Genomic DNA, 16478 nt, shown 5'->3' with positions numbered 1-16478 from the left:
TTAAAGGTGCTACCACAGTTACTAACAGTGAAAAAGGAGGACTGGGAAGCCATTTCCTCCTGCAAACAGAAACATGGTGAAGACATTGGAGATTATTACACCAGACTTGAAAAGTGTTTTGCGGTAAATAGCGGCCTTACGCCGACAAGTGAAGCTTACCCGCATCTGTTTGTTTCCAAATTAGTAAATAACGCCTTGCCAGCCATTAAGGACAGAGTACTAAAAGTAGAAAGTACCTGGCAAGCACATACACCTCCACAGGTGTTACAAATGCTACAATATCACCAGAATCGCATTAGTGATGAAGAAGAAAATGATAAGAAACGCATGAAAGACACAAAGATGAAAGCATTAGTAGCCCAAACTGCACCCCAGCGTCAACAGACACCAAGTAGCCAGACAAATATAAAAAGCACTTGTAATTATTGCAAAAAGATGGGACACTTCGTTAAAGATTGCCCTGTCTTAAAGCACAATTTGGCTACTGGTAAGACACAGCCACGCCCATATCAGCCAAAACAGAATGGTTCCCTAGACAGTTCAACACCTTCAGTTCCACTGACAACACAAATGGCCCAAATGAATATTATAGACAGCGCCTACACTGAATATTACCCAGATTTCTCATGATGTTGCCCAGAGAGAGAAGATGACAAACTGCCCCTAATCCCCATTCCAGTAGATCAGACAGGTCCATTTATAGAGGTCCGACTTCTTGGGGAGGATAGGAAGTTTCTACTAGACACTGGGGCCAGTAAAACAACAATAAGCCATCAAGAGGTCCCAGAGGCTCCTCTCTCGGGTTTAAAAAGTATTTCTCTGGGTTTCTCGGGACAACCTGTGACAAACGCCACGTCAAAGCCACTGTCCTTGCAGGTTGGTCCCCTCATGACAACTACAGATCTTATATTGACAAAATCATGTCCAGAAAACTTGCTTGGTATAAAAACATTGAAAGAATTAGGAGCTGTCATTGTTTGCTCACCTACAGATGTCAGACTATTTCTGCGAGATTTCAAGGGCCACTACACAAGTAGAGAATTAGATGAGCGTTTGAAAGATTTGCCACACACCCTGTGGGCCACTGATTCTACCACAGTAGGATGTATGGAAATAACACCTCACAAGGTTACACTGAAAGAGGGAGCCCAACTACCACGCATAAGGCAATACAAAATTCCACCTCAGGCTGAACAAGCATTAATGTTAATTATTCAGGACCTAATACAGTCAGGTGTGATTAAGGAAACAACTTCTAACATTTGCAATTCCCCTGTTTTACAAGTTCATAAAAAAGTGGAACCAGGAACACCACCTGTCTACAGACTAGTGGTGGATTTGAGAGAGCTCAATAAATGTGTCGTTCCACAACACCCTGTGGTTCCAGACATCTCCACCCTGCTCACAGCCATAGATGCGGAAGCAACGCATTTTTCAGTCATTGACTTGAAAAACGCATTCTTTAGCATACCTATTCACCCAGACAGTCAATACCTTTTTGGCTTCTCCTTACAAGGACGAAGTTTCCAATTCACAAGAGCTCCTCAAGGTTTCACAGAGAGTCCAAGCGTATATAGCCAAGCATTAAAAAGACAACTAGATACTGTTCAAATGCCCACGGATACAGCCATACTACAATATGTTGATGATATCCTCATTACGGCCAGATCTGACGCAGCATGTGCTGAAGCATCACTACTAGTACTAGAATTTCTAGCTGCAAATGGCCATATAGTTTCCCCTGGTAAGCTCCAATTTTGTTTACAGCAAGTGGCATACTTAGGGCACTTGCTGTCAAAGGAGGGTAGGCAGCTTACACAGGAACGCATCCAGCTCATACTACAAATACCACAACCAACAACACAGAAACAAGTTCGAGCCTTTGTTGGTCTCACCTCATATTGTAGACAGTGGATCCCACAATTTGCACTCATTTCCAAACCGTTAGTGCAGCTGACAACACTCGAAGCTGGCGCTACTCCACAATTACCCTGGACAGATGAACACACGCAAGCCTTTCAGTCTCTTAAAAAAGCTATGTGTCAAGCCCCAGTGCTGGCAACACCTAATTACACCAAAGATTTTACATTATTTGTAACAGAAAACTCAGGTACAGCACTATCAGTTCTGACCCAACTTCAAGCAGACAAACATAAACCATGTGGTTATTTTTCAAGCACATTAGATCCAGTAGCACAAGCATTGCCTGCATGTCTAAAATCAGTAGCAGCTACTGCACAAGCTATTAGACAAAGCGATTCTATTGTATTGGGACATCATCTGATAGTTCAGGTCCCACACGCTGTAGAACTTCTGTTAAACAGAACACAAACACAGCATCTGACAATAGCCAGACTCACCGGATATGAGATGAGATGAGACACTGCAACATTTTAAACCCAGCAACACTGCTGCCACTGACCTCTCCTACTGAAGAAATTCACGATTGTATTGACATAATTGATTTAGTGACCAAACCAAGACCAGATTTACAAGATACTCCCCTTGCTAAGGCAGAAATGACACTCTTTGTTGATGGTTCATGTATGAGACTCCCCACAGGAGAATTAGCAGCAGCCTATGCCGTCACAAATGGTACAGACACTTTAGAAGCACACAAGATAGAGATACTGTCGGCACAGGCAGCAGAACTCATAGCCCTAACACGAGCATGTCACTTAGCAAAAGGAAAGTCAGTTAACATCTACACTGATTCACAATATGCCTTTGGAGTTGTACACAACTTCGGTACATTGTGGAGAGAGAGAGGATTTCTCACATCACATGGGTCCAGAATACAGCATGCTACACTCATCACTGCCCTCTTAGAGGCCAGTCAGTTACCAGAGAAAATCGCAGTGCTAAAATGTAAAGCGCACACAAAAGGAACAGATGAAATATCAAAAGGAAATGATTCTGCAGACAGTGCAGCCAAGTTAGCAGCAAACACAGAATTAAGTATACCACACCGCCAATATACAATACGAGACCCCTTTTCTGACATCCAGGATGTCCAAAGTCACGCCACACCACAGGAACTGCTAGAATGGAAGGAAAAAGGAGGGGTCCTTACAGATCAAGGCTGGATGACACCTGAAAGAGCAGTATGGTTTCTACCGGATGCCATGGTACAGGTTATGGTAAACACCATACATGGACCAGCGCATCTGGGAGAAAAAGCAATGTTAGACAGCATACAGAATATATGGCACAACAAACATTTGAGAACTGCAGCCAAACAAAAAGTTAAAACGTGCATGATTTGTAATCAGTTCAACCCAGGAAAAGGCACAAAGGTGGAACAGGGAGGATTCCAACCCCCTGACCATCCATTTGAAGTTCTCCAGATGGACTATATCCAGATGGAGAGATGTAGAGGTCACAAGTATGTACTAGTTGTAGTGTGTGCTCTGACCAGATGGACAGAAGCCTATCCCGTCCCAGATTACACTGCAACGACAACTGCTAAACAATTAGTTAGAGAGTTTTTCCCGAGGTATGTGTTGCCCCGTGTCATCTACTCAGATAACGGCCAACCTTTTTTCCTCTGAACTCATGAAGCAAGTGTCTCTTCTGTTAGGGTACACTTGGAAGTTTCACTGTGTAAGACATCCTCAGGCAGGAGGTCTAGTAGAAAGACACAACCAAACTTTGAAGACAAAATTGGCCAAGATATGCACTGACAAAGGCGTGGACTGGATGGTAGCCTTACCGGTTGCCCTCTTTTACATGCGTATGGTAGCCCATTCCAGAACTGGCTTATCTCCATATGAAGTGGTCTTTGGCAGACCACCAAATATGTGGAGTACGCCAAGGCCTAAAAGAATAACTGATGTTGACAGTACTATGCTGACTGACTACCTGGCTTCCTTGATGTCTGCACTCCAATCTTGTCATTCTCAGGTTGCTGCCACCTTCCCTGACAAAAGCAACCCGGAAGAACACGCCATCCGACCCGGGGACTGGGTCCTCGTGAGGAACTTCGACCAGACCAGCCCCCTCCAGCCCAGGTGGAAGAAGCCAAAACTCGTACTATTAACAACACGGACAGCAGTGAAGGTCGAGGGCAGGAAGGGCTGGCTCCACGCAAGCCACTGCCGGAAACATTTTGGACAAAAAGACACTGTTGCTGATGGCCCTGCCAATCCCACTGACATTGTGACTGAACAATCTTTATTGCCGTTTGAACTAACCCCACAACAGGATTACAAATCAAAGTTAAGGTCTGCCATTCGGACTCTGGCTAATTAAGTCCATTGGGCGTCGGTCCAGTGGTGAAGCGGTTGGAGCATGGGAATGGATTTTAACACCTTGACTATGTGGGAGAAAGAAAAAATGAACTCTAGAAAAAGACATAATGGTCCTATTATATGTTTGACAGTATTATTTTTCCTCATGGCAGTTATGACGTGTCTTGGTTGGATTCTCCACACTGTTTTTCCTCCAACACAACACACCTCTCATACACCCAACAGCACTCAGGAACACACCTATCACGACCTACCCCCTCATGAACAAGCCCATAGACTAGCCTTGCGAAACAATACCTTCATACAGATGCTACACCACACTCAGCAGGCCAGTAATAGCACCAATTGTTGGATATGTGGCCGCATCCCACCTCATCAGAAAAAGGGAGGGATGCCTCTTTTTCCTTTCCCATTCTCTTATAATGGAACTTGTGAAGCCTGGTTCGCCCTAATAACAGCTGACGATACTACCCCCACCTCCTGCCCTGATGGAAATAATTCATGCAAGAATGGGTGGCCTTGGGGGGATTTAAACAAGGTACTCAATACTGCCTGTTACCGTAATAAGGAGGGAGATCCTCAGGCGACCGGTACAGTCCTAGAAAGTGAAGAATACAAGCAAGGGAACATGACCATGTCCTACAAGATGTTAAATACCAAACCTAAAAAGAATGCTGGTCCCCCTTCCATCTCGGTCTCACCAGTAAAAGGACACATGTGCATCCAGAAAAATGGCTCTGTTCCATTAGGACACAGTGACTGTCATACCACTATAAGTTTTGAAGGCAGAGGAAAGTCCTCATTTCTAGCATCTCGCCATACTTATTTCATCTGTGGCCAAACGGCCTATGTGCAGCTGCCCTTGAACTGTGGGGGAACTTGCTATATAGCATTCCTGTTACCCCCTGTCTTTGTGGCCCCATCCACTTACCTCTGAGACCACCTAGTGCCCCATGTCAGATCGTCCTGGGGATGGCAACTGCTGTCAGCAGCAGGTATAATATTCTTGATAATAACTGGATGCTGCCTTTGCATCCAATGTGGCCCTGCCCTGTGCGGTCTATGCGCTGCAAACTGCATTCCTAAACCTCTTATCCAGCAGAGAGAAAGGGAAAGAATTATGCTACAAGAATGTATAGATGATCTCATGCAAATTGAGATATAATGTAGGTACACTCTGGGGCAAGGAGGGAATGTGGAAATAAAATTGACAATTGTGCCCCATCATTTCCCTGTTTCTGCCCGACAGCCATTTTTCTCAGACAAACACCCATTTTGTGTGTTACATGCTCTCAGCAAACTTGTCTGAAAACTGTCCTTCACATCCCCATTGAATCTTGCACAACCCCCTGCTCCTTGTGGTCGAGCCAATTCCAAGAAGCCTGCCTGTGTGCCTTCCCCCAGTTGTGCCAGAGACTCAGCCACATCCTGTCCATTGTTGGTAACTCAGCCTGTCACACAAACTGCCCTGTGACCACCCCCAACTAATAGAGGAAGCACAAGGTTGTACACTGTGAACACACACATTTCTGTGGTTCTGCCAATTCTGGGAACCAGCAGCAGATAGTTCCTGTTCTTAACTGTAAGACACCCTGCACCTGGCATCTTAGTTCATTGACCACCCCTTCCTGTGCTTCAGCCAATTCCCAGAACCAGCAGATAGTTACTGTTTTAAGAAATAGTTACTGCAAGCCAGAGAGCAGATGGTCTCTGTTTTACACAAGATAGTTCCTCTTTTTGACTCTTGTGGTTCAGCCAATTCCCAGAACCAGCAAGATAGCTCTCTGTTTTACACAAGATAGTTCCTGTTTCTGACATGAAGCACGAGCACAAACCCCAAATGAGGAAGCCTCCCCCTTCCAACTGTCAGACTATTTCACATCGCAAGTCCCCTCACGAAGCCTAAGACACGCCCCCATTTCTTCACAATCTGCCCCTCTTGCTGATTTTTGTTCCTCTATCTGCCATGACCTGTTTGTTCCTCTATTTTGCCTCATGACCAAGACTGTATAAATGTCCTGCTGTTGAAAATAAAGACACCCACTTCAAGAGAGAGACTTGAGAGATTGCTCCTGTGCCCGCTTGGCGCTGGAAGCGCTCCCCTTAACTCGAGTTATTGGTCTCCTCCTCCTTCATTTGAGCACCACGGACTCCTCGCTTTGCATTGACAAGAAATTATGATTTATTAAGCATAGAAATTCAGAAGTGAGGTAATAAGTAAATTTAATTTACCACAGTGTGATGCACTTGTTTTCCTGGGAACAAGACTATGAGAAAACAATGCTTCTAATACTATGATTGTGATCCTCTGACCTACAGCCTAACCACACTAGACTATCCTGTTTGGTCCACTGAACCTCAGAGAGAATTTACTCTCTGAGCTATGACTTGGCCCATATCTCTGGTACTGTCTTCCTCCAGTGAGAGTTGGAGGCCCCTCTTCTGTAACCTTTGCCAGCCATTTTGAAGTTTTCTTTATCTTCCTGGCTGTTGTGTAACCAGTCCTTTGGAGAAACAGCCTGCAGCTCCAGCTTTTCAGAAGGTGTGAACAATCTGTCTTCACAGAAACATGGTATCATTTGGAATGCATTCAGCTGAGCAAAATAACTAGAAGGGTTGCTATTGTTATCACCTCATATTTCAGCTCTTCTGTAAATCTGGGTTTGATATTTCTTTTCTAGCAAACGTTAAAGATTTAAGGTTTTTATTGTGGGACTAAGTCTTACCACCCCGGCTGCAGCAAAAGATATAATTTAAAAAACACAAGTTAAGGTGTAGGTTTATGTATTGACATCCCACATCTGCAGTACACACACCTGTGCAGAGGAGAAGTGTGCATACACACCTGATCTACAAAAGTGACACCAATGGCATTTGACAGAGGACATGTGGATTGGGCCTCAACAAAGTTCAACAAAACCAGATGTCCTCTGCCTTAGCAGGCATACATGTCACTAACCAATTATGAATCTATTTAATATTATTTCACAATTAATAAAATGAGAACTGTCTTGGACAATATGATCTTTGATTCACTACACGAAATAGTAATGCATTTTAACACCAACAAGGTCCCCTTCATAGGCTACCATAAATTAGCAGTCTAACTTATTTCCTTGCTGTGACACAGGCAATTATAGTAATCAGTGATCTGCAGTATTGATCTCCACACAGGTATTTGTGGACATGTAGTGGTACATGGGACAACAGATCGAGAAGAGACTATCTAATTTAGCAACATGGGAGAGAAGACTACATTAATTTGCAAACCATGCTGACAATTATCTACTTATTTCTTACTGTTACCTATTTTCTGTGTTTTAAGGATAACCATTGACTTTGCCTAAACCTGTATATGCCATACTTCTATTTCAAAATTCTAAGGTTTCAATAAGGGGTCTGTATGTAATATGCACTGAGGGGGGCTAAACGCTGAAGAAATAGCACTAACCGTTCTACAGTGTGCCAGTGGTAATTGGTCCAGGTGGGAAATCAATCATGGAAATTAAACCTATGAAACAAATAATGCTACCAATGATACTGCTCTTTTCTAACTTGGGTACCCCTTATTTGAAAAAAAAAGATATATGCAAAAATTTGAAAAGATGGTTTTCTGGTGTCTGAATAGAGTTTGTGAGATAATATTTATATTCCTGATCCAGTGACATGGAATTCAACAACCACAATTTCAACACAGTATATTTGAAAAATTAAACGATCTTCATAATACAAACTTAGAATGAATTGTATTTCAGATCCTTTGGCTGGTGCTGGGAATTTTATTTTTAATAAACAAAAAAAAGGAAGCAGATGGAGAAGACGCAGTCCAAATATCATATCAGTTTGTTGGGGATATCTCCACATTACGCAACTGGACAGCAAGCACAATACGTAGTTCATGCAAGAACATTAAGACTTTGTGTTAATACCTCCACCTGTGTAGAAGAATTTAAAAAAATTTCATTTTGTTTTCCACACATCCAGCCATCTCCATCAATGGTTGACAATATTGTACCATTTTCATAGTTTGATGAGCGTTGGTCCTGTAGGTGCAGAGCACAGGATGAATAACTTACGTAAAGCATACCTTTTCATGATTGTCCTTTCAAAATAACCTTCTTGCCACACAATTCTTTCTCAAGATTTCACACCTCCTCCTTGGTTTTCTGAGCTCCAGCAAAATTAGGCTGTCATTTATTTTGTGAGGAAAGTGCTTCTTTTCACAACCACACACAAACTGGAAACAAATACTCTGCTGAAACAGGACACAATAGTATCATGGTTCTTGGGAGGGAGCAAGGATATGGATGACCAATGACAACCTTAGATGAATCTCCACCATTTAAACAAGTACAGGGCTCCCGTTCCCAATGTCAAAATCCATGCGGAACCCCTGACCATCAGTTTCTTACAAAACAGCCTTATCCTGCTCCTCATGTAGGACCCGGCAGAGCAGCAGACAAGCTGACGTTACTGTAAGTATATCTGGAAATTGAGGCCCTTGTAGTCCTGCTCTCCTCCTCAGGGATGCCAGCCCCCCTCTCCAAGGCCCTTGCACTCCACCTGGGGCAGCAGGTGAACGTAGCCAGGAAGCCAAGGCGGAAACGCTTGTTCATGAAGCAGTAAATAATGGGATTTACACAGGCAGAGGTGTAGGACAGCAAATGGATGAAGGAAATTGGCGCCCCAGAGAGGTGCACATCGGCTGACATCGTGTTGAATGCTCTCCAGGCATTGACACTGAATATGGGGGTCCAGCAGAGGAAGAACAGGATGACAATCACGATCAGCATTCGGATGACTCTCTTTTTTGCCATTAATATGGCTGCCGAAGTACTGCTTCTGACCCGGTCAATTTTTACATTGCAGTTGGTGGATATCTGCTGCATTTCCATCCTCTTCCTCCTCTTAGATTTCTGGAGGTAACAACCATCGCCTTCCTCGTATTTGCTCCCACTGAAGCTGTTTTTCCTGTCTGTGCCTAGGATCAAGAGAAGTGCTTTAATGAAGGACTGATATTTATATAGACTTGGTTTCAAAGTGCTAAAATATTATGACAAAATATAGTCTTTGTCACTGATCAAGGCCAAATGCACAAGAACTTTACCTTGGGAGGGTTGCTGCTGTCTGACTTCAAACTGTATCCCTCTGTACAGCTCCAAGGAAATTAAGCCATAGGCCACCATCATTACAATTCCAGGCACTAGGAAGAGGATCAGCAACAGGAAGATGTACCTGAGGAAACAGAGAACAGAAAAGTCTAAGGCGTGGGAGCTATTAGCCTTCAATTTAATCTTCCTGAATGTTTTCATGAAGGAATACATTGAAAGAGAAGAGAGGGAGGCAGACATTGTCTGTGGATGCACACACCTAGAAGGAAGCATATACAACTGTTAACTGCATTTTCGTGGTACATTATCTACATTGAAATATAAAAACACGCACTGGCCATTAGGTCTGGCTTTCAAATGAAAGTGCCTTGTCAGTTTTTGTAGAGTTAAGCATTAAAAAGGTCATAATTCTAGCACTATGTTAGCCATCTGTGTTCTCATGCATATTTTCATCTATTCACTGACTCATCATTCACCTACTGCCCACACTGCCACCATAAAACAGACACCAACTCCACAACTTATGGAAGATAAATTAAAAAATAGAAAAAGGAAAACATGCTGCCACCTACACATGGAGGGCATAAGCTTGTAATAAAATATCACTTATGATGTCATCAATGATGTCAAGTGTGATGATATACGCAGTGCAAGTGGATGGTGAAAGCAATGTGGGCCAATCAGTGATGTCAATGGTGAAGTAATAAGTAACGTAATCAATTTTATCACTTATGATGTCATCAATTATGCCATGTGTGACGTCATTCGCAACATAAGGTGTAGGTGCTAATTATGCTTTTCTCTGCAAACTAAAACTGGTGATTTTGAATGTTTTTTTTTATTGTTTTTTTTAAAGAAAGGGGAAAAATGGGGGGTTAATATATATTGTATGTTTGTACTTTTATGGTGATTTTTAATCATCGAATAAAGAATCCTGATGATGATGATGAATGGTTTTATGTGATTAAGCCAGAACTATAACTCAGTTTTATAGGATTCCAGTAAATTTCAGTGAACTGCAACACCAAAACGCTTGACAACTGTGATTGTTCTTGTAACTAAATATATGTTTACAGACTGAAACATATTGCAATAACAATCCACCATTACTTGCCCATGGGCTTTAGCAAGTGCTCTCCTCAATAGAAAGAACAGGCCTACTGCATCTGGAATGACATTGCATATTAAACAGAGCAGACCCAATGAACCAATCATGCCTGTAACCTTTATCATTGGCATGACTTCATTACACAGTGATACTATTAACAATATATTGAGAATTTCAGTTGGCAAAACAAAAATACCTTCTCTCCAATTTAGTGACTAGTATTCCCCTTAACCTGATTTGCTTCATCAGTGTTGGGACTCTCACTCATTCATTCAATCAATTGGCTTAACAAGAATAATCACAGTGAAAATCTTCTATCATCATGTATTGTCACATCAAAACCCTCGTACACTAAGGAAATAGGTGAGATTCCACGTACTCTCTTCAAGCTTTAATTCGAAGTGATAGCAATTCAACCTTAAATGCATATTGACTTTAACATATACTTTGCAAAATGAATGTCAGCCCTACTCTTTCCATTGTGACTGTTCATTATAAACAGATTAGTCTTACAGCCTTGAACATTGTTGTATCACATAACCAGTACAATTGTGCTGTATTGAACATAACCTTTTTCAGAAGGCAAAGAATACAATACAAGCACTCTTTTTCAGTGGATTCACACAACGTCAACCCAATCAAAGATATTAGCATGTGAGAGGAGCACATGTCCTTCTCTTAGGTAGTACTTCTAAAAGCTCTTTTTCTGTTGATTATATCAGAATAAGCGACAGCTGATTTATGAGTTATGTATGCTTTGCCTTAACCATTTTTGTATTGTTAAAATAATTAATGTGTATATGGTTGTTTTCAGTGAATAATAAACAGTAAGTAAAAATATATAATATTGCCGCAAAAGACCTCCACAAAAAGGATCATGCAAGCACATATAGGACACTTACATAGCAATACACATGCATCTTCCACCTGCACAACTTTTTTTAATGTTAGACCAAGGATGTGGTAGACCCAAACATGTGTACATCCATCATACAGATTGGCAACAGACAAAGATCTATCTCCTCCATGTGAGTTCTGGCCTGGAAAGGTGCAGTGCTTTTCAAATATTTTAGAACCATGAACCAATTTTTAGAACAATAAACTTTTGTGACTCACCTACCATTAATTGACATGAAGAAGGGCGATTTTTGAATGTAATTAAAACCTAGTGTGGTGGCCTATTGTTTTTACAGACAGAACATTTCCCATCGAAATGGCCCTTAAATTTGCACATACATAGTTTTATTGATAAAACTATGGAGCACACAAATAATAATGTGTGGAAATGGGGTTTCAGTGATTATTTGTGCACCACCAAGTAAAGTGTCTTGATTTGTTTTCATCCTATTAACATGTTTGTTTCCAGCACACTTCAAAATAAAAAAAAAATCGCTTCATTTTCGTTGTCCTAACTTATGAATGCAGACACTTAATTTAAAGGCATTTTTATTTATTGCTGGAACTTTCCTGGCCCACCAATAATTGACTCATGACCCATAGTTTGGAAAATTTGGAAATAATCAATCAATCAAGCATTTGTTAAGCACAACTACTCACCTGTGAGGATCTCAAGGCGCTGGGGGTGGAGGGGTGCAGGTTCCTGTCCATCAAGGAGGGCGTCCGTCAAAGGGCCAGGTCTTGAGGTCTCTTACGAAGATGGGGAGCGATGTTGTCTGTCTGAAGTGGAGCGGAAGGGTGTTCAAGGCCTTGGCCGCGAGGAAGAAGGAGCGGCCTCCCTATCTGGTTTTTCTGGTGCGTGGGACCACAGTGTAGGAGAGCTGGGCTGATCGTAGGGCCCTTTGGGGGGCGTGGAATTTGAGTAGGCTGTTCAGGTATGCTGGCCGGTGTCGTGGAGACCTTGTGTGCGTGGGTGAGCATCTTGAAGGTGACTCTTGCCTCGATGGGGAGCCAGTGGCGTGTGCGCAGGTGCTGGGAGATGTGGCAGTGTTTTGGCAGGATAAGGACCAGTCTTGCAGCGGCGTTCAGGATGTTCTGTAGCTTGCAGGTGGGATTTTTATTTATTCCGGCGTAGAGTGCGTTACCATAGTCGAGTCTGCTGGTGACCAGGGCGTGAGTGACTGTCTTTCTGTGTTTGAGGGGGATCCATTTGAAGGTCTTACGTAGGAGGCGGAGGGTGTTGAAGCAGGAGGACTGAGTTGATCTGGCGGTCCATTTAGAGCTCGGTGTCCAGGATGATTCCCAGGTTGCGTTTGTGGTCCTTGGGGGTGGGTGGGTGGCTTTCCGAGGGCGGGGGGCCACCAGGTGTCGTTCCAGGCATCGGGGTTTGGGCCTATGATGAGTATTTCTGTCTTGTGGGTGTTTAGTTGTAGGCAGCTGTTTTTCATACATTTGGCGACGGCTTCCATGCCTTCTCAAAAGTTGTGTCTGGCGGTGTTGGGTTTGTTGGATAGGGGGAGGATGAGTTGGGTGTCGTCTGCATATAAGACAATGTGAGGTTCGTAGGTTTTAATGATGGGACGAGTGGAGCCAGGTAGACATTGAAGAGCATCGGGCTGAGGGAGGACCCCTGAGGGACTCCGCAGGTGGTTGGTGTAGGGTCCGAGAGTAAAGGGTGGAGTCTGACCCGCTGCATTCTGACAGAGGAAGGAGCTGATCCAGTCAAGGACCTTGTACTGGATCCCTAGGTCGTGAAGTCTGCATATTAGGGTGCAGTGGGAGACTGTGTTGAATGCCGCTGAGAGGTCAAGGAGGATGAGGGTTACTGTTTCTCCTTTGTCCAGTAGGGTGCGGATGTTATCTGTTGCAGCAAGGAGGGCTGTTTCCTTACTGTGGTTTTGTTGTGCTCTTCATTTAATGTGGCGAGTTGGCTGTTGATGACTTTCTCGATAACTTTCACAGGGAACGGGAGCAGGGAGATGGGTCTGTAGTTTTTGAAGTCGGTGGGGTCAGCCGAGGGTTGCTTCAAGACGGAGTTTACCTTGGCATGTTTCCAGTTGTCGAGGAATAAGGCTATCGCCAGGGAGCGGTTGTGGTGTGGCAGAGCATGGGTGCGATGGTGTCGGCATCTCTGTTGAAGATGTGGTGGGATCAGGGATCCCGAAGTGGATTGACTACATTGTCTTCAGTGTGTCTTCGGTGGTGAGGGCTGTCCAGCTGTCAATCGTAGGCTTCAGGGTGTCAGGTGGTTGGTGGAGGTTCCGTGTGTTGGTTGTCTTTGTCAAAGTTGTCGTAGATGCCTTGATTTTGTGGTGAAAGAAAGTGCTGAGTTTGTCGCAGAGGTCTTGTGAGGGAGGGATGTCAGTAGACTCGCTGGTGGGTTGGGCAAATTCCTTGATGATGTTAAAGATTTCTTTGCTGTTGTGCGCGTGTATGGAGATTCTGTCTTCTCGCTTTTTTCCTCATTTTTCTGATGAGTTGGTTGTGGGCCTTGGTAGCGGCTCTGAAGTTGTTGTGAGTTTCTGTGGATTTGGTGTTCCTCCAGGCCTTTTCAAGGCGGCGGCAGGTGCGTCAGGACTCTCGCAGTTTAGCGGTAAACCATCTGGCTTTCTTGGCGTGGGTGTTGTTGTTTTTCTGGAGGGGGCTATGGTATTGGCGCTTGTCGGAGATTCATCTGTGCAGGGTTCGGGCTGCTGTGTTTGGGTCATCGTTTTCCGTGATGGTAGGGGTGGGGTTGCTAAGTGAGGAGGTAAGCTGGTCGTCGGTGATTCTGGTCCAGTTTCTTTGTGGGAGCAGGTGCTGGTGTCTGTGGATGATGGGTGTTCTGAAGATGAAGTGGACGCATCGGTGGTCAGTCCATGGGAGTTCGGTGGTGTGGCTGAAGGTGATGGAGTTTCCTTTTGTGTAGAGGGGGTCGAGGGTGATTCTGCAACAAAACAGGACCCTGTCCATGCAGCGCCCTAAAGACCAAACACGAGGCCTTAAAAAGAATTCTCTGCTGGACGGGTAACCAGTGAAGATCACGCAGTGCTGCGGTGGACGAGGCGATACGCGGACGAGACAGGGCCAACTTGGCTGCCATGTTTTGTATCCGTTGGAGCTTGCCAACCAAGTTCTTGGGTGCACCCAGAAGCAATGCGTTGCAATAGTCCAACCTGCTCAGTATGATCCCCCGCACAGCTTCAGATCTAGCCGGGGCTGGGAGCATAGGAAGGACTTTGCACAGCATGCGAAGCAATACCATGCAAGTGGCGGTGGTCTTGTTGGCAAAACCATCCAATTGAAGGTTAGGACCAAACATAACTCCCAAGTTGCGCACAGAGTCCGCTGCTGTCGCTGATCCGGAAAAGGAAGAAGGCCAGAATTCCTCTTGCAAGGAACGTGGAACACGATCAGTGGAGCAGTACAACACCTCTGTTTTAGACCTATTAAACTGTAGTGAGTTGGAACACAACCAGTCTGCTGTATCTGACATACAGCGATGGAAGGTCTCTAGAGAAACCGCCTCTCCACCTTCCAGCGAGAAGATCAATTGGGTATCGTCGGCATAATTAAATACCGAGATACCAAAAGTACTGATAAGTTGGATTAGAGGACGAAGGTACAGATTAAACAGTATTGGGCTAATGGCTGAGCCCTGGGGCACCCCCTGCCCAACCTTCCGCACACCTGATCTATATGGCGGCAAGGCCACCATTTGCTGCCTATTACGGAGATACGAGACGAGCCAGTCTCGAGCCAGCCCTGTTACTCCAGCCTCCTCCAGTCTCCTGATGAGAATCGGATGGCTGACCGTGTCGAACGCGGCCGACATGTCGAGCAGCACCAGAAAGGCTGCCCGACCAGTGTCGACTCGCGAACGAAGTTTGTCCAGCACGACCACCAGAGCCGACTCCGTCCCATGCGCTGGGCGGAACCCAAACTGGGCCACGTCCAGACAGTAGTTATCTTTCAGGTATCTGGACAGAGACTGGGTAATCACCTTCTCCATGATTTTAACCGGAAAAGGGAGTAATGAAATGGGCCTGTAATTCTCCGGGCGGGTGGGGTCAAGGGTAGGCTTCTTCAGGAGGGGGGACACCACTGCTGTTTTCCAACAGTCCGGAACCAAAGCAGATTCAATGGACTGGAGACAGATGGAATACAGTGGGTAAAAAAGTTCCTTCTGAAAGAGCTTCCAAAATTTATGGGGAAGCGGGTCCATAGGGGAGCCCGAGGACACCGTCAGTGCTAGTCTGCAAAAATCATTGAAATTCGGAACAGAGAAACAGCTCAACCGAGGCTGGACCTGCAGATCTTCTGGGTCGGCCAGGGCACATGGAAAAACCCGGAGTGGCAGAGACTGGGAGTCAGACGGAGTAAGACCGCTCAATATGGTAGCTATCTTAGCTTCAAATGTGGCTGCCAGAGAGTCGCATAGAGCCTGAGAGGCCGAGATGTTATTCGAGGCGCAGGCAGGCTGGGAGAGATCATTAACAATCCTAAACAAGGCCTGTGACTTGTTAGGTGCTTGATTCAAAATCTCCTCAAAATAGATAGCTTTCGCACGTTTGATCTGTGCTTTGTATTCCATTAAAGCAAGCTTAAAAATGGTCTTGTCTGGATGTAAATAGTGCTTCCTCCAAGCCCTTTCAGCCCGTTTACACCGCAGTTTCGACTGCCGAAGATCGCTGGAGTACCAAGGTTTGGCTTTTTTCTGCCTGTCCCTTGACCTACGGGAAGGTACCACCAAATCCAAGAAGTTCGAGATTTGCTGACATAGATTGTTATAGCTTTCTTCCGCATTAGCCCCCAACACTAATTCACCAGGGAGTAGGCTGGGCAGGGTCGAGGCCTTTAGGAGCCTAGACCAAGGCCTACCCACCTTAAAAGATTTTAACCGTGCAGCACCTGAAGAGTCAGCCGCAAGATGGAGGGAAAAGGAGACCAAAGCGTGGTCCGTCCAACATTGAGGGAAAATGCCTTTCACTGACACCTGCATGCTGTCCGCGAAGACTAGATCCAGAATATGGCCCTTCAGATGAGTTGTGGAAAGTAGCAGCTGTTGCAGTTGAATATTGCTGCAAGCCTGGCATAGGTCGTTATAAGCAGAGTGTGCGGGACCATTCGGCC

General features: G+C 44.7%; 1 protein-coding gene across 1 annotated transcript in view; it reads right to left on the bottom strand.

Moving 5' to 3' along the window:
- Positions 1 to 7937: 7937 nt before the first annotated feature.
- The window catches only part of CCKAR (cholecystokinin A receptor), a 367251-nt gene continuing 358710 nt past the window's right edge, over positions 7938 to 16478 (bottom strand). Inside the window, exons 4-5 of the mRNA XM_078678368.1 lie at positions 9358 to 9485; positions 7938 to 9231 (exon numbers count right to left, since the gene is read on the bottom strand). Coding sequence (XP_078534494.1) covers positions 8684 to 9231; positions 9358 to 9485 — 676 coding nt within the window. The 3' untranslated portion in view covers positions 7938 to 8683. The remainder of the gene's footprint in view (positions 9232 to 9357; positions 9486 to 16478) is intronic.

Source organism: Lissotriton helveticus, chromosome 2_2, assembly GCF_964261635.1.
Source record: "Lissotriton helveticus chromosome 2_2, aLisHel1.1, whole genome shotgun sequence".
Taxonomy (NCBI): Eukaryota; Metazoa; Chordata; class Amphibia; order Caudata; family Salamandridae; genus Lissotriton; species Lissotriton helveticus.
This window is presented reverse-complemented; position numbering and strand designations above follow the sequence as displayed.